Source organism: Plecotus auritus (assembly GCF_963455305.1).
Source record: "Plecotus auritus genome assembly, chromosome: 9".
NCBI lineage: Eukaryota > Metazoa > Chordata > Mammalia > Chiroptera > Vespertilionidae > Plecotus > Plecotus auritus.
In genome coordinates this window covers 111,395,916-111,413,786 of record NC_137783.1, presented here as the reverse complement: position 1 = coordinate 111,413,786, position 17,871 = coordinate 111,395,916, and the positions used below count along the sequence as shown (strand labels likewise).

General features: G+C 53.4%; 1 protein-coding gene across 4 annotated transcripts in view; it reads right to left on the bottom strand.

Moving 5' to 3' along the window:
- PDE2A (phosphodiesterase 2A) overlaps window positions 1-17,871 on the bottom strand; it is a 90,115-nt gene that overhangs the window by 19,512 nt on the left and 52,732 nt on the right. For 3 of the 4 annotated variants that reach the window (XM_080642735.1, XM_080642734.1, XM_080642736.1), the window contains 2 exons: window positions 11,660-11,749; window positions 7,329-7,417 (listed from right to left, as the gene is read on the bottom strand). In XM_080642735.1, coding sequence (XP_080498861.1) covers window positions 7,329-7,417; window positions 11,660-11,749 — 179 coding nt within the window. Of the gene's footprint in view, window positions 1-7,328; window positions 7,418-11,659; window positions 11,750-16,136; window positions 16,168-17,871 lie in introns of those variants that run through there. The other variant, XM_080642737.1, reaches the window with a different exon arrangement.

The following is a 17,871-nucleotide window of genomic DNA, read 5'->3' as shown; positions in this document are numbered from 1 at the left end:
TGGTAGATACTGGAAAGGTGCCAGGGGCCAGCACAAATCCCCAGAGCAAGGGCTTGGAGCTAGGCTGCCTGGGTTAAATCTCACCGTGGCTACTACTTGACCTTGGGCAAGTGACCTGACCTCTTTGAGCCTCCTGGATAATCATCACAACTAAAACTTATTAGACATTCCCTTTATGCTGTGCACAGTCCAAGCAAATTACATAGATGAACTCAGAATTCCCAACTATCCTCCGGATTAAATAGTATCATCATCTCCATTTGCAGGTGGAGGAACTGAGCTACCAAGAGGTTAAGGAACCTGTCCAAGGTTGCATGGCTCATAAGGGGTAGAGCCAGGATCTGAACCCAGCCAGCTGGCACCAGAACCCATACTCCTAACCGGTAATGCTTGAACCTTCCTAAAGACCTATGGGGGTGTGAACCTGCAAGAGGGAGTTGGGGGAGGGAGGAAGAGTGGGCCCAGCCTACCCAGGGGCCAGAGGTAGATGGGGAAGAATGAGTTTCTCTCTGCCCTCACCACACATGCCATCTTCCCCCTCCCCCCATCCCAGCCTCTGGCTCTTCCTACTTAATTAAGTGCCTGATTTTTCACCAAATGTTACTCCCTGATGATTAATTGTCCTGGGTTCCTCATCTCTCATGCTGCCTCCACTTAATTGCGTTTGTAGGAACTGCTTGGCCTAGCTAGAAGAGCAGCTTGGGGGGCTGGAACTCCTGTGTGTGGGGGGAGGTCACTAAGGGGAGACCAGCACAAGTCAGATGAAGAAAAGAGAGCTGGTAGCCTGAAAGGCTCCCCAACAGCAGCGAGAGAAACTGAAGACCAAAGAGGCTGAGCATGTCAGGTGGGTCACGTAGCCTTCTGAACCAGACCTGTTCACTCCTGGCCCTGGGTTAGAAGCTATTAAGAACCAGTGGTGGCCCTAGCCGGTTTGGCTCAGTGGATAGAGCGTCGGCCTGCAGACTCAAGGGTCCCAGGTTCGATTCTGGCCAAGGGCATGTACCTTGGTTGTAGGCACATACCCAGTTGGGAGTGTGCAGAAGGCAGCTGATCGATGTTTCTCTCTCATTGATGTTTCTGACTCTCTATCCTTCTCCCTTCCTCTCTGTAAAATATCAATAAAATATATTAAAAAAAAAAACCAAACCAGTGGTGTCTCCCACCTCCCAGCCCTCACTCCCTGGACCTTTAAGGCTCCTGGTGTGCTGGGTGCCACTCCCTGGACCTTTAAGGCTCCTGGTGTGCTGGGTGCCAGTTCTGGGCTGTGACTGTGCTAATCCTCCCAGGAAGGAATAGAAATCTAGGGTGGCAGGAGGGCACTGGCAGCCACATTTTCTGATGACTAAATTGATAAAGAATGGGACTTCATGAAGACAGGGGACTGGCCTTGGTGACCCTTAGCCAAACCCCCTTGTGGACCCCTCCCAGCCACTCAGCCTGGGACAGTCTGGTTATTGGGCAGCCACAAGGTGGCGCTGGTCCCTGCTTGGCTGGTTAGTGACTCTGCAGCTTCATTCCACTGACCCCTGACTCTCCACTTCCAATCTCCTCCGCCCCAGCCCAGGGCCCAGGGCTGCCTTGGCCTCCCTCTTCCTCCCAACCCCCGCCCCCCAAAGGACCCTGATGAAGTAATCTATCTTCAGTTTTTCTTCTGCACAAAACTCCTTTCTCTGCGCTTATGGTCTCGTGACTCTCCAGCTCCCCTCTCATGAGCTCCAGACATCCAAAGGCCTCCTGGAGGCTTTCCTGTGTGGCCCTGAGATCGCCAGACACCCAGTCCCAATCTGAACTTACCCTTGCCACCACTACCCCCAAAGTGGCACAGCCATCCACTGGGTCCCTTGCCTCCCTCTTCCTCACCTCTCCCAGCCAATGGGTGAGTCACCTCCCATGCATCTCTCACAACTGCCCCCTGCTTTCCATTCCCAAGCTGCTCCCCAGCTCATACAGAGCCACCTCTCCCCTGACCCTGCAGCAACCTCTCACCTAGTCTCCTGCCTCCTGTCAGGTCCCTTAAATCCATCCCCCATACTAGAGCCAGAGCAAGTTTTCTCAACAAAATACTTAGGGGAAAATTCTACTTGAAGTCTTTCATTCCATGGAGTGTTTGCTCCGGGTCCTTCTGGGTCAAGTTTGGTACTGAGGACTGAGATGAGAAGAGGAGGCAGATATATGCCTGACTCTTAAAGAGTCCCAATGTCGTGCAGGGACTGACATGCAGGCCCATGTCCGCGGGCAGGAGTGAGGGCTCTGACAAAGGGAGGAAGAGTACCCAGGGGCTGGACGGAAGTGGGGTCGAGAAGGCTTCCTGGAGGAGGAGTTGCCCGAGTTGAGTCCTAAAGAGCATGCAGAGGTTAACCAGGCAGACAGGAAGGAATGCGCAGGTAGAGGGAACTGCATTTGCAAAGGCTTGAGGAGAGAAAGAATGAGTGTCTGCTTGACAGTCCAACTGCAATGAGTTGGTTTGGCTGGACAGCAGGAGGGGGACCAGGGCCCTGAGGGTAGTGGGAGACCCGGAGGGACTTCAGCAGGGGAAGGTAAAGGTCAGGTTTGATGGTTGGCTGCTGGGAAAATCTCACTCACAGGGAGAATTGGGGAGACCAGAAACCCAGTCTGAGTGAGCACCCCATAGTCTCAGTGTTCCCGGGACAGCAGAGGGGAGGCTGGACTGGGGCAGGTCAGTCTTGTCTGGGCCCAGATTGCCCTCTGAGTGCTGGGGCATCAAGGATCCTCAAGCCTCAGGAGTCCCACACTTGGTACCTTGCTCTGTAACGTGCCCTCCCTGGCCCAGCCACATTCATGGCCCCAGATAGGCCATGCTCACCTCAACCCACCCCCATTCGAGCCCTTTTCTTCTGCTGAACCTTTCCCAGACCTGCTGTCTCCACCCCAGATGGAGGTGGGGGCTTCATAAACCGCTCACACCCCATATGGTTCTCTCCTCAACTTAGAGCCCCCACCTGCCTGCCTCATGACCCCCCCGCCACCTCCCTGCTCCCCTGCTCCCTCTCCAGGCTGATGGGGTGAGGGGACTCCACTCCCTGGGCCAGCTGTCCACGTTGAAGGCTAATGAATGACTCAGCCCTGGGCGCCGGGTGGTCATGATCTGCCCCACTGAAGATAAAGACAGATGGGCACAGAGTGGAGAGAGGAACGGGTGTGGATTTTATGACAGTTCCGTCCCTTTAACAACTATTTGTTTAGTGGAAAGAGTAGACGGAAAGGCTTTCTGTTGGTGGGGTCAATGGTCTGGAAAGAGCTGGGTGTCCAGGCCCCCTTCCACTCTTCTGAGACCTTTGTTTGGTGTGACCGCAAGCCTTGTACTGACATCCCTCCTCCCACCCTCAATTGCACTCTGACCTTTCATCTCTCTCAGAGACAAATTATGGTTCGAGCCAGGACCTGGGTCCTCCTCTCTCTTTCCCTCTCCCAGAGTGTGAGACTCCAGAGATGGGAACAGACTATTCCCTGCGTCCCTGGAGACAAATCAGAGGGACAGACAGATTCTGCGGTGAGGAAGAACTTTCTCAAGGCTGGGCCTGGGACCCCTAAGTGGTAGGGGAGGTAGACAAGCAGCTGGGGCTCGTGTGGGCGGTGTCTCTGTTGTAGCTGAAAGGCCCTAGATTTTGCTGCACTCAGCAGTGGGTAATCAGAGGCTTTAAGATGGCAGGAAACACAATAAGAAGAGGAAAGTGGCGGGGCTGGAGCCTGAAATAGTCTGGGAGATAGAAGCGGGCACCAAGAAGAGGGGGGTGAAGCCTTCCAGGAAGCCCTTCGCCAAGGCAGGCCTCCAGGATTCTCTCCCCTCCAGCGCCGAGGCCCCTTCCAGCCCTTGGAATCCAGAGCTGGGCCTGCCTGCAGATGCCAATGTTCGATCCTATCGTGTCACAGAAGTCCAGACTGAGGCCCAGGGAGGGTGCATGAGGTTGTAATTGCAGCCATGTTGTCTGGGATCCCAGATCTCCCCATTCCCAGCCCATGGTTCTGCTTGTGGACAGACCCACTACGGCCCAGACACCTTTTTTGAAAATTGGATCTTCCTTAGTGCCAGGGAACATGGAGCAGACCTCCTAGAGGGCCTCCGTCTGGGGCCTGGAAGAGAAGCGAAATGCGGGCTGGTCCAGATGGAGACGTCAGGCAGGACTTTGCAGAGCAGTAAGAGCACATCAAGCATTGAAGGGGGGGTGGGGGCGGGGAGGTTGGCAGGAAACCCAAAACACACTGGGAGGATGAACCGGGCGCCTGCAAGCCCCAGGAGTGGTAGGGGTGTTGGGTCAGAAATAGTAATCACGCTCTGTTAACTGTGATTTCTGTTCTGATTAGAGAAAGCACATTCTAACCTGGCTGGGGGTTTACAGCCTGGGACATGGGAGTTAAACTGGGAATGAGAATGAGGTCCATTCTCCTTATCTGAGAACTGCCTATTACCATGGCAAGGCTCGCATTGCCTGTAACCATAATACCCATTCTATTCCTTTCGCCTATTGCCCCGTGCCTATAATTCCTTTGTCCACTTCCCCACGTAATCTTTGTCCTTCTGCCCAATATAAGCTGCTGGCTTTGGGGGTGGGGGGGCGGGTAAAGAATATTTTCATGGATAACCTGCTGCTCTCCCATACTGCCGACATTATTAGAATAAATGCTCACATGTGATTCAACCCTGTCTCTGCTGAATTGGCTCAAGCAGGGACAGGCAGCCCGGCCCATTGGTTGTCCAGTTTCAGGGGCACTGGCAGGAGGGGCTGGGTAGCTGGTGACCCTCTCACTGCCCGTTGGCCCATCTCCACCCTGCCTCCCCACGCTGCCCTTAGCCCATTCTCTGCCTTTCCTCTTGGCCTTATCACTTTATGATCCGTCTCCATGTCACACCTGCTGCTGTTTGCCAGCCCTCCATGGTTTCCTGGAGGATCACCCCCTGCATTGGGCACTGCCAGAGCCTCAGGCTCCACCTTGGCCAGGGCAGGTGCCTCAGTCTCCTGGGGCCAGTGCCACAGATCACCCCTGGAAGTACCCTGTAACCAACACCACCCATTTTCTAGAAAAAGACTGAGGCCAGAAGGGAAGTAATTTTCTCAAAATCACCCACTGAGTACATGTATTGGGACGTGGTGCTGGAGGGCCACCAGCAATCTCTGAGCTCCTATTATGTGCTGGGCATTATGACAGCACAGGCCTGTCTAACCCCATCCCAGTGCTCTTCCCTCCTCCACATACCTGTGTATCAGCCCTAGGGGAGGACGCGGGCTTATCCCAGTCTTTGCCAGCCTGAATGAACTTTGATCTCCATGTCCTAAGAGATGCCCCTCCCCCATCACCCCTCACTACCTTACCTCCTGGGGCTCCTGGGACTTCTGAGCCCTGTCTCCCAGCAGGCACTGGCCTCTCCCTCTCCACTGAACTCTAGGCTAATTGAAACACTCACTCTTAATTGTCTTTTTCTCTTTTCTTCTTTCTTTCTTTCTTTCTTTCTTTCTTTCTTTCTTTCTTTCTTTCTTATTTTCTTTGTTTTTTTTGTACCTTTCCCAAAGGCTTCACTGAGTGTGAAGTGGTTGGGAGTTGGGGGATGAAAGGGTCTGAGCCCCTCTGAGATGCCTGGACTAGCCTGCAGGATGCTCCTTCCATCTGCTGCGCCCCTCTCCCAGGAAGGCCTTCTTTGCTGCTTTGAAGAAACTTCCTGGATAGCACAAGCTCATATTAAGCAAAGTTCCAGAGAATTAGGGGTGAGGGTGCTGGCTCAGAGGAGAAAAGAGGACATTATAGCATTTTTTCTTCTTGAGATTCCAAAGATCTTCCGGTCCCTATCCTGCCATCTTACAGATGGGACAGTAGAGGCCGGAGAGGGGCATGGCTGCCTTGGTTCTCCTAGTCCTTGGGAGGAGTTGGCGGGAAATGCTGAAGGGGAGAATGCCACCCACCCTGGAGGAGCACCCCCTGCACTGGGCACTGCCAGAGCCTCACGCTCAGGGGAAACGGAATGGGAGAGCAGGAGGTGGGAAGGCCCTGAGGTATTGGAGAGACTCCAGCCCCTTCCATAGGGAAGAGCTGAGGTAGAGACAGCATCCTGGAATTCAGGGTTCCAAGTGCCAGGACCACCAGCAAGCCCAGCCTGAGGACCTCCAGCATCCCCAAAGAGCAATTCTTCCCATGGCACCTGTGAAAGGTGAATATCGTGCCAGCCGCAGCTACTACCTGAAAAAGCCACAGCTCTGGACCTCCCGGCCTGCTGGAAAAGCTCTCCCCCAGGGAGTGAAGCTCTGTCTTCCAGTAACATTCCTGCTCCCCCTCCCCCATGTGCTCACTCAGCCCCCAGATCCCAACCCAGTGCTCCCTGGCCCTTGATGGCCCTGCGGTGCTTAGAAGTCAGTGAGCACACCCTCCATGCCCTGCCTTCCTCTGGACCCGCAATCCTGCCTGTCAACACTTTCTCATCTGACAAGTTCCACTTCCCCTCATTGTTCCCTGAATGGCCAGTAGCCAAGATACCATGTCCCAGGCCTGGCTCTGCCTCCCACTAGGTATGTGGCGTTGGACACATCTCACGATGTTTGCCCATCGGAAAATAAGGAGGCTGAATTCAATAGGCTCAGAGGTGTCAGGGGACCACCGGGCACTACGCCCATGTTCCTAACGTCAGTGATTCCAACACTCTGTCGTAATGAAAACAAAACCAGACATGTATCATTCATACAGTTTTAAGTGCTTTACATGTGCTAAGCTCATCTAGTCCTCCCAACAACCTTATGAGGTAAGTACTATTATTATCACCATTTCACAAACAAGAAACCCCGAGGCACAGAGAGGTTGAGTGTCTTGCCTTAGGTTACTCAGCTAGTAAATGGGGAGCTGGGATTCAAACCCAGGCAGTTGGGCTCCAGGACCCACTGCAGGACCGTGCCTGTGAGCTCTGTTCTCAGATGCCCTGCAAGTCCAGCACTCGGTGACTCCACAATCTGTGATTCTGTGGTTCTGTGACCCTGTGAGAATCTTCAGGCATTTTCCCTAGCCTGACCGGGGTTCTAAATGACAAACTGTAGCCCTGACATTCTGGGACTCGGCTCTGAGGAGGCTGCAGCAATTTACAAGAGCTTTCTGGGAGAAAACCTACCAGCTGGCACTTTCCTAGTATCATCCATTCCTCCAACCGACACAAAAGGAGACATTGCTTCTCCCCTCTATGCTGGAGTCAGTAACCCAGTCAAGGAACCGCACCTCGCTGGGAAGCTGAGGTCAAGGTCAGATGGGGAGGGTCAGATCAGATGACTTTGAAAGGTGCCCAGGCCTGAGATCCTTGACCATGGGGGAAAGCAATAGGATGGAGGATGGCTCACCGGACTTTTCCCTCCTGGGGCAGCTCATGGGGAGGGTCCTCACACACCAGCCGGGACTCCCTGTCCAGAAGGTAGGTGTAGACTGTTTCCTAAAACAGAAGACACTCATGAGACCGCGAAGAGGCCCTCCCAGCTGCCCACTGCCAGCCTGTACACAGTTCCAATTACCAGGGTCACAGACCCTCTGGGAGGGGCTCAAGCATCTGATTGGTTTACTTCCCCGGTAATTCTAACATGTAGTCAGGGTGGAAAAACTCCCTTATGAACTTACCATTTCACTGTCTCCTCTTGGAAGGGGTCTGAGCAGGCAGTGCTCTAGGACCCTGCTGGCTTTTCTTACCTATCACCCTAAATCCAAGGTATAGGGAGGGAGTCTGAAGGACTGAAGGTACAGACAACCCTCCCCCGCACACACACCTGGAATGTTTCCTTGCTGTGACTCCAGCCTCAGCAAACAATAACTCTGTGTCCACTCAGGGCCTTACTGCAGGAGGGGCTCAGAATGCCCCGAAAGCTTCCCTCTTACCTCAGAGACATAAACAACTCTACAAGAAACCACACACTGTGATCCAAGCTGAGAGGGCTTCCTGGAGGAAGTTACCTTAAAGCTGTAACTGGTACGGAAATTAGACTCATTCAGGGAGTGGGCAAAGCACAGAAGAATGGCTTCTGGGCTGAGTGGCAGGTATGTAGGTGTGAGAGTACTGAGCATTTATGGAATAGACAGTGAGGGTAGGGGCACAGAAGGTGGGCTTGGGTCAGCAGGGGCTGAGCTGGAAGGGCCTGTAAACCAAGCTGGAGGTGGATGCCAGGGGCTGCTGCCAGGTGGAGGGCTGTGGAGTGAACCCTGAGAGATAGGAGCAGATATGTATTTTGGAATGATCACTTCCCAGAGTGAGATCAAAGCTCTGCTCAAAAATTGTCCAGTCCAAGGGCCCACAGCAGTCTCAGCCTCAGTATCAGGTCTCAGAAAATCAGTTGCCTTCACTGACCCACATGCAAAAATCCACATTCTCCCCAGATGGGCCTGGCAACTCTTAGGGATCTACAACCAACTCCCATTCAGCACAGCCTTATAGAGCATCTCCATTGCCCACACTGTGCATGACAAGAGAGGCCCAGAGAGATGCCAGTGCTGTCCAGCAGAGCCCCTGCCCCTGTGAGGGGGCATGCATGTGCTCAGCTAAGTATCCTGAGGGGCAATGTTTTCTCAGTGGCAGAATGGGGAGCTCTCTTCTCTGCTGTTGGTATCAGGGAGGGCTTCTGGAGGAGGTGACATTAGTGCTAGGTGTTGAAGGCCCACCTTCAGTAAGTGTGAAGTCCTTAGTAAAAGCAGTTGCCTTTTACGACTGTGAGCCCATAATCCTGCCAGCCACTCCTGTTGCCTTTGGCTATCCCCAGCCAGCCCTGACCCTCTCCCAACCCCCAGGAGATGGCCTAGTCCTCCTTCCAGAGAACCCAAGCCAGACACAGTATGGTGTGGGCTGGGGATGATAGGGCCTGAAGGGAGTGGGAGGGGCAGACATAGGCAAGGCCTGGAGCCCCCTTGGTCTCCTGGGTGAGGGTCCAGGCAGGGAGTTCAGGGATGAAGAAATCAGTGAGAATGAGGCCACCCACTCCTCATCTATATTCAGCCTCCTTCTTGTCATCTGGCTCTGTTAGCAGCCTAGGAGGGGCCTGTGGGATTTGTCCCTAAGAGACTAAGAGACCCCACAGCACCCAGGGTCAACCAGAGAGTCTTCCCTAGCAGAGAGAGGGGTGGATGATCCGGGGCCTTCCCTGGCACAGAGAGGGGTGGATGATCTGGGGCCTTCCCTGGCAGAGAGAGGGGTGGATGATCCAGGGCCTTCCCTGGCAGAGAGAGGGGTGGATGATCCAGGGCCTTCCCTGCCAGAGAGAGGGGTGGATGATCCGGGCCTTCCCTGGCAGAGAGAGGGGTGGATGATCCGGGGCCTTCCCTGGCAGAGAGAGGGGTGGATGATCCAGGGTAGGGAGGCACAGAGAGGGGTGGATGATCCGGGCCTTCCCTGGCAGAGAGAGGGGTGGATGATCCGGGCCTTCCCTGGCAGAGAGAGGGGTGGATGATCCGCGGCCTTCCCTGGCAGAGAGAGGGGAGGATGATCCAGGGTGGGGAGGCAGAGAAGGCAGCTCCTCACTTCATTTCCTGATGTCCCTCTGCCTCCCACACCCTCACTCTCAGCCTCTGGGTTAAAATTAGCTGAGTTTATTGAAGAGAAGAAGGGAACAGTTCCAGACACATCAGCATCATCTGCATTCGGGGCTGCCTGCCACAATGGGTGCTGATGAGGGAGACAGATGCTAGTGGCTGTCTTTACTGGTGGGGGGGGGGGAGGAGGAACACGCCCCCCCCTGGTCTGGAGGCAGAGTAGACCTTCGATCTCCCCCATCCACTCTTTGAAGGCTGAGTCCTTCCATGCAATCCAGCCAAAGCCAGGGCTTCCCTAGCTCAAACAGGTCTCTTGGATGAACCAAAGTAGACATCACCTACTGTTCCAGGAACCTAGACACCTGGATCACAGCTGTCTTTCCAGCACCCAGTGCTGGGCATCTATGTGGGCATAACTAGGCACCCTGCCTGTGAAGGTCTGGCCAGTCACCTCTTCCTCCCCCTCCCTGGACAGCCTCATTGGCCACAGAGGGGCCAGGCAGCCTTGTGGATGCTGACTTGCCAGCCTCCCCACCCCTTCCTTTCCAGATGTGTCTCCACCCCAGGCCAGATGTTGCCTCAGTCCCATCCTTCTCAGAGAGGATTTATTTTTGAGTGCCAACACACCACCCACTTCCTGCCAATTTCACGCTCAATAAAGCTCACTGTTTAGCCCTCCTCCTGGAATCTGAACTTCTAGAAGGTTCTGAGAAGGCAGAGCTAGAGAGAGAATGGGGGTACTTAGGTGCCAAGCCCCATGTGTCCCTGTCATGCTGTGTGACCATGGGGGAAGCACCTGCCCTCTCTGGGCCTTAGGTGGTTTATCCATCAAGCAGATGCAGACACAACTGGCCCTGGGCGGGGGTCACCTTCTAAATTACCCTCATTTCCTGGAGCAGAGGTTGCCCTTGGCTGGTATCTAGAGTCTTCATTCCAGGCTATAGGGACTCAATTTAGGCATCTCTTCCTCCAGGAAGTCTTCCATGCCCCTTAGGCTGGGTCAGACCTCTCCCTCCAGATTGATAGTCCTCTGCTTCCTTCCCTCTATCTGGCACAGCTGAGACTCTGCAGCTTTGGGTTCTGAGGGCCTGTTTATCCACCTTTCTGCCTAAAGGAGGAACAGTGACCATTGGAGCCAGGTTGGGGAGTGGCCTGGGGCAGCTGAAGAGGGTCAAAGTTTCCTCACCAAGACACTCTGGGCTCGGGCAACCGTGGTGACCAGGTGACCATGGGCCCTGGCAATCACCCTCCTTTCTAGAGGTCACTTTAACTAGGCACAGATCCATTCATCGAGGCTGAGTCCCATTCCAGCACCTCCCAGACCTAGCATCAAGGAAGTTCTGCATGTCTGCCCTCAACTCCTCCTGCTGTACATATCCCAAAGCCACCTGATGCCACTGTGTTCTAGCTGTTAGCCTAGGGCAGTGGTCGGCAAACTCATTAGTCAACAGAGCCAAATATCAACAGTACAACGATTGAAATTTCTTTTGAGAGCCACATTTTTTAAACTTAAACTTCTTCTAATGCCACTTCTTCAAAATAGACTCGTCCAGGCCGTGGTATTTTGTGGAAGAGCCACACTCAAGAATCCAAAGAGCCGCATGTGGCTCGCGAGCCGCAGTTTGCCGACCACGGTCCTAGGTGAATACCTGCCATTATCTGAGACGTGATCTTTTCAGTTAAGCCCAAAGGCGCCTTCTGTCTCCAGCATTCCAGGATCCCTATGTAAGTTCATTCTTTAGGGTTTAGCTTCAGCCCTCCTCCTCCAGGAAGCCCTCTCCAAACACTCAACCAAACCCTTCACTTTCCCATAAGAGTCCTCTGGTTCTCTTAAATCCTCACCTGAAGATATTTTTTCCATTGGTTTTTAAGAGAGTGGAAGGGATGGGGAGAGACAGAGCGAGAGAAACATCGAAGTGAGAGAGACACACCGATTGGTTGCCTCCTGCACGCACCCCAACCGGGGCTGGGAATTGAGCCTGCAACCAAGGCATGTGCCCCTGACTGGAATGGAACCCAGGACCCTTCAGTCCTTGGGCTGACACTCTATCCACTGAGCCAAACCGGCTAGGGCCTGTTCCTTCTTTCTTGACACCGTGTGAGGTGCAGCAAGATGCTGGGGAAAGGTTTGGAGGGCAGGGGAAATGTGAAGCCAGGTACCTACCACTCTGGGGAGCACGGCTGAGAGGGCCTCCTTGACAGCCCTGCGCAAGCCCACGATGTCGATGACAGAGCCCAGGCTCAGCAAAGCATCCTGGAAGAGAAGAAAGGGCAGTGAGGGCCTTTGCCAGGTCAGAACAGCACCACTGAGCCCAACTCCCAGCTTCAACCAGAGCCAAAGGCTCTCAGACACTGGAACCCCAGGATCTTAGGGCCTCAGAGCCCAGCAAGTCTTAAGGCCCTTGAATGTCCAAGTCCACTCATTTCCAGATGGAAAACTGGGTGCTCAGAGAAGGACATGGACCTAGCCAAGAACTCACAGTAAGTCAAGAGGTAAGTTTAGACTAAATCTCAGGTCTCTTGTCCTTCAGCAAGGACAACTCTGGCATAGTAGGGAAAACACAAACCTCCACATTAAAACAAAGCAAAACAAGCAAGCAAGCAAGCAAGCAAACAAACCACCCAAATTTGAATCCCAGATCCACTATTTAATAGCAGTGCATGCTTTGGTCAACCCACTGAGCCTCAGTCTTCTATCTATACATTGGGGGCAACTAAGGCTATCTCCCCCTTGATATGAAGATAAAATGAAACTGAGCCCTAAAAGGTGCCTTCCAGATTATCCACACGGAGTAGATGCTCAGCTCAATATCTGCAGAATCTGGGTCCTACTCACTTTTCCCAAAAGGAAGGTGGTCTCATTTTTCAACCGTGTGAGGGGCGAGGTTAGGACAGTGGTCGGCAAACCGCGGCTCACGAGCCACATGCGGCTCTTTGGCCCCTTGAGTGTGGCTCTTCCACAAAATACCATGGCCTAGGCAAGTCTATTTTGAAGAAGTGGCGTTAGAAGAAGTTTAAAAAGTGTGGCTCTCAAAAGAAATTTCAATCGTTGTACTGTTGATATTTGGCTCTGTTGACTAATGAGTTTGCCGACCACTGTAACCGTTAGGAGTACCAAGAACCCAAGGAATGCATGAGCCCACAAGGTGAAAGAAACACCATTGGGTCAGCCCCTCGAAAGACAGAAGGAAAAGTCAGCCTTGACTGCCTCACAGCGTTCCGGTCCCAGGAATAGGCATTGTCCTTGGAGAGCCGGAACAGAGACAAGAAAGGTCCCTGCTTCTCACTCTGTTAACTTGGCCGGAGCCTAGGCGATCAAAGAGAAAGGTAATAGAACCGGGATCCAGGGCCAAGGCAGGATTATGACTCACACTGTTCACTCAGCCGTGCCCTCCCCGCTAGCCCTTGGAAATTTTTTCTGATGTCTTCCCTTGGGATGGCTGGGTCTGTGTTCAAAAAGCAAAGTGATTATCTAAAGGAGAGGCATGGCTTGGCCCCAGTTCATATGAAAATGATATGAGGTTGAGGGTCTTAGTGGACCACAATCTCAGTATGAGCCCATAGCATGAGTGTGGCTGGTAATAAGTTAAAATGCTGAACCTGCAGGCCATATTGATAAAGATTTGTTAACCTGAACAGAGAAGATGACAGTTACCCTTCTCCTATTGTCTGATTAGACCACCCCAGTGCACTGTGTCTCAGGTAAGGACGAGCTGAGACTCAGAGTAAGGAGGGGACTGGAAACCAAGGCCTTCATATGACTAAGACTAAAGAACCTGGGGTTACCTGGCCTAAGGCAGAGCAGACTCAGGGGTCTCAGTCTTCAATTCCAATCTCTCAGGCTCTCCTGGGCAGGGGGCTGGCCTCTGTGGCCCCAGGGATGGCCTGGAGATCCATAAGATTTCGCAGGAGGCTGCCCTTGGTCCAATGGGATGAAGGACCTTCTTCCAGGCAAAGCCATACTACATAGGCAGAGGCCACCAGGAGAGAGGGAGGAAGTGAGCTCCCCGTCCCTGAGGCTATGCAACAATGGGCTAAATGCCCATTTTTTCAGAGAGGCTGCACAGAGTAGTCCCGCACTGGGGTCCAGACTTCAGCTCCAGATTTCACCCTTGTATCTTCTTGCTTCAGTTTCCTCCCTACCCTACTCCCTCCCAGTCCTGTGTTCCCAGGAGCGGGGAGCAATGGGCTTTCTCCCCGCATGCTCACTTGGCATTGCTTTCCCCAACCCCCAGCCTCCCTTTGATCCCTCCTACTGCTCAAGGATGAAGACACGTTTTGATCATAGAGATATGTCTCTGCCCTTGGACAACAGAAGCTGCTGCTTCCAAATAATACAACTCCCAGATTGAATCAATTGTCCTTAGGCGCTCCTCATCACAAGGCACACACCCTCAGCACCATGCATACCTGGCGGCACAGCCACAGGCCTTCACACCCCAGCGTGCATTCAGACTCCCTCCTGGTAGATACATGGGCTCACATGGATGCAGCTATTTCCTCACAGAGTCACAGGACCAGGGCTCAAAACACCTGCTCGCATCATATACATGTAGGCTATTGTGGCCTTTAGGGGTCAATTCTGCAGACTAAAGACGGGAGGAAGAGCTGATGCCTCATGTAATCCTAACATAGCATCTGCAAACCCAGGTTCCTCAGAGTGGTTCCCAACCGAGAGTCCTAGAAGGTGGTGCTGGTTTAGGTCTGCTCCTGGGGGGGGGGGGGTGGTGAACAAGGTGAGCGCTGAGGAGCCCTGCCCTGCAGTTTGATATGTGTGCTGTGGAAGTTGGAGGAGAGGGGCCAAGGTAATGGAATATAGGCACTGATGTAGGGGGAATTTTTTTTCAAAGCCACAGGCTTGGGACTGCTAAGTGTCCCCATTCGACAGATGAGGAAACTGAGGCTCAAAGAGAAGCAATGCCCCTTCTGTGGCCAGCCAGCTGGTCAAGGCAGAGCCAAGTCCAGAATCCAAGTCTCTAGCTCTCCAGGCTCTGTTCTGCACCTGCCCCTCAGTTCCCTCCTCAGGGGGCTTACAGAGAATAGACTGCCCTTTGTTCTCATTGGTGGGCTCTTGGGCCTGTCCTTTATTTGGATTGGGGGATGCCCTGACCTGTCCTTTACTGGAGTTGGTGGGTGCTTGTCTGGCCTTTGTTCTGATTGGTCAGTTTTCTGTGACTCTTCAGGCTAAGGGCAGGATAATGGTAAGGATGGGAGAATGGGATAGGGAACTTTGGGAGAGTTGGGGCAGCAGCAGGGAGAGGGTGTCACATCCAGCCAGACTGGGCTGGATGCAGACAGGCCGATGGTCTGGGGCTCTCTGCCTGGCATCCTTCTGTCCATCCACTTCCTGGCCCTGCCCTGCCCTGCCCGCCCCAGGACTGGAGGGTGTTGGGTGCAGGAACGTGGCTGGGAAGGGCCACTCAACCTTGCCCTCAAAGAGTTCTTCAAGGCTTGCTCCTCCTTGACCTTTCCACAGATCTCAAAGCAGCATCACCTCCACTGCATCAACTCAAGGGGGAAATAACTCAAATTCCATGAGGTGGGGCATGGAAGTGGGGGGATTCCCCAATGGGAGGCACAGGTGGGGAACTGACAAGGCTCAAGTCAAGGGCTAGAAGCCCAGCGATCTTAAAAAGAAGAGGAAAGGGAAGCTCAAATAGAGCCATACCTGCTCTCATGCACATCTACACGTGTCAAACATATACATATCGCCATGCACACACACCACTGCCCGCATATATGCACACACCTCACGCAAACATGCACACATGAATAGAAATGCAACCATATATACAATGTACACACAAATAGGCACTTAGGCATGTGCACACATGCACTCTCGCACGCACGCGCACAGCCCAGGCTTGGGTGGGGTGAAGGAGGTCACATTTCCTGCCTTCGACGCTTTTTTGAACAAACGTCAGTATAAATGTCAGCATAACAACCAGGCAATTTCCAAGACCACAGGGGAGAATTTGTGGTGCATAGAAAAAAAACAGCGATTTCCAGTCCTTCCCCAGCTGGACTACAGAGGCTCCGTGTGGCAGATCAGCAAGGGTCTTCGGAGCCTCAGTTTCCTCGTTAGTAAAAATGAGTCCTTCCAGCTCTGCAACATGTAGTTCTATGGTTTTGTGTTTTAATTCAATGCCAATGGATGGATGGGTGGATGGATGGACAGATGGAGGATAGATGGGTGGGTGGAGACTCCCTGCTATGCCCAGCTCCCTGCCTGTAGCTCTGTAGTTGGAGGTGGGGCCCCTCAGCACCATAGACAGTGCTCCTCCCCACTCACTAGTCTTTCACCCCAGGTACGAAGACAGCAAGCCTGTTCTGTTCCAGAGGAGTCAGTTTCTCTGGAGCCAGCGTTGGGGCTGGATCAGCATTTCTGCACTCGCCTGGGCGTGGAGAAGGTCTGAACTAAATTACTTACAACTCCTTAATGCCTAGAATTATATGAAGCCAAAGACCTTGGCCTTCTGCCTTCTGATGGCCTAAGGGACTAATGCTCTTCTGGAGGGTCAGCATCACTGTCACAGCCTGCTCTGCTGTCTTGTCTCTGTGAGTTTCTATGTCTTTCCACCTCCATAAACTACTTATTGCTCTCCCTACAGCCTAAAACTACCCCTTCCACACACACACACCTCTGGAAGGAAGTCCACAGTGCCCCTCATGGTGGCCTAGAAGAAATAAAACATCAAAATCACATCAAACCCAGTAGTTAAATACCTCCCAAGACTCAAGTTGTGTTAGTGGGATGGGCCATACATACTGGTTCTTCCAACCCTGCTCATGCGAGGGCCCCTGTGTGCCTGGAGGTGAGGGCCCTCTACTCCGGGCTTTAATGTCCTCTTCTCTAAGGAGGGGGGCTCCTTCCAGACCCTCCAGAACCTTGAGCCCCTCTCCCTTTCTAATCCTCTTTCCTTCCTTCTGGGGCTGTGTCTCTCTCCAATCTCTCTGAGGGAATCTCCCTCGCCATGTCTCCCTCAGGCCACGTCCATCTCTTTCCCAGGCTGCTCTCCCATCTCATCTCCAAGAGTCTCGATGTCTTTTCCCACCTCCAGATCCTGTCTCCTCTCATGGCTTCTCCTGCCTTCTCTCTCCTGCCCACTCCTGTCCCTACCCACTCCTGTCTGTCCCGCCCACTCTTTCCCCAAACCTCCAAGTAGTCACCTTGAGGACTTGGGGAGAAACTACCTGACCCAAGATGAGCATCCACAGAATGGGGGACCCCAGAAAGTCAGCCCCATTGGGAGAAAGCGGGGTGCCAAGGCAGATGCCATCTACACTCTTTTGCTTCCTGTCTCCTGTTCTGTTGGGCAATACACACAATCTCTTATTCTCCAGAGAACAAAGTCTTCAAAGACAAAGGAGAAATCTGTCTCTATGCCCAGCACATGCCTGGCTCTAGCAAGCCCAGATGCTCCAATCAGGGTGGCTGGCAGAACTCCCCCAAAGGAGGCCCCCTGGGGACCCAGGCCAAGGTAGCCCCCTTTGGCTGGGCCTCAGACCCCAGCCTGAGCCCGAGCACCCAAGATTATACTGTGACTCTCACAGCCATTGCAGCATGCCTAGCCCTGTATTTGGAGACTCTACAAGGAAGTGGGAGAACCCCTCCCCCGCTCCACCGCCCACGTCTACCACCTGTCCAAGGAGCTTGCTAACAGACATGGTGCCTTAAATACTCAGAGAAGAGCTGTCCAGGAGAACTAAGATCTTACAGCTCCAGACCGCCCCTCAACAGGGCTGAGCTGGACCAGCAGGAGGAGAATGGAGGAGAAGGTTTGATGACCCTCTATGACTGGATCTGAAGGAACCAGAAGGAGAGAGACCCAGGCCACAGCTGGACAAGCTCAAATGTCAGTGTCCTGCTTGCATGGCTTTGGGAAAGGGAAGGCAGCTTTCTCAAGCACCTACTGTGGCTAGAAGTGCCCACCAGTGGTTCTCACACTTGAATGTGAATCCTCTGAGGGCTTGTTACCATGCAGATTGCCAGGCTCCACCTCCAGAGTTTCTAGCGCAGTGAGTCTGGGATGAGGCCAAGAACTCCCATTTCCAAAACATTCTTAGGTGATGCGGGTGCTGCTGGCCCAGAGGCCACAATTGAACACCCAGGGACAGGCACTATCTCTAATCCTGCTACAAACCCTGGGAGGTAGGTGCCTGCTTGATCATCCCATTTTATAGGTGAGGAGGTTAAGAGTGAGAGAGGAGAGAATGCCTGTTCTCTGGCAGCAAGTGCAGGAGGGAGCCTTCTCAGGGAAGGTCCCAGAGGAGGGTGCTGAAAGGAGAGCGTGAGATAAGACACTGGGGCCATCTGGTGGGACGGTGGGGCCCCACTTGGGACCAGGGCATATGGAAGGGCCTCCCTTCCCCCTA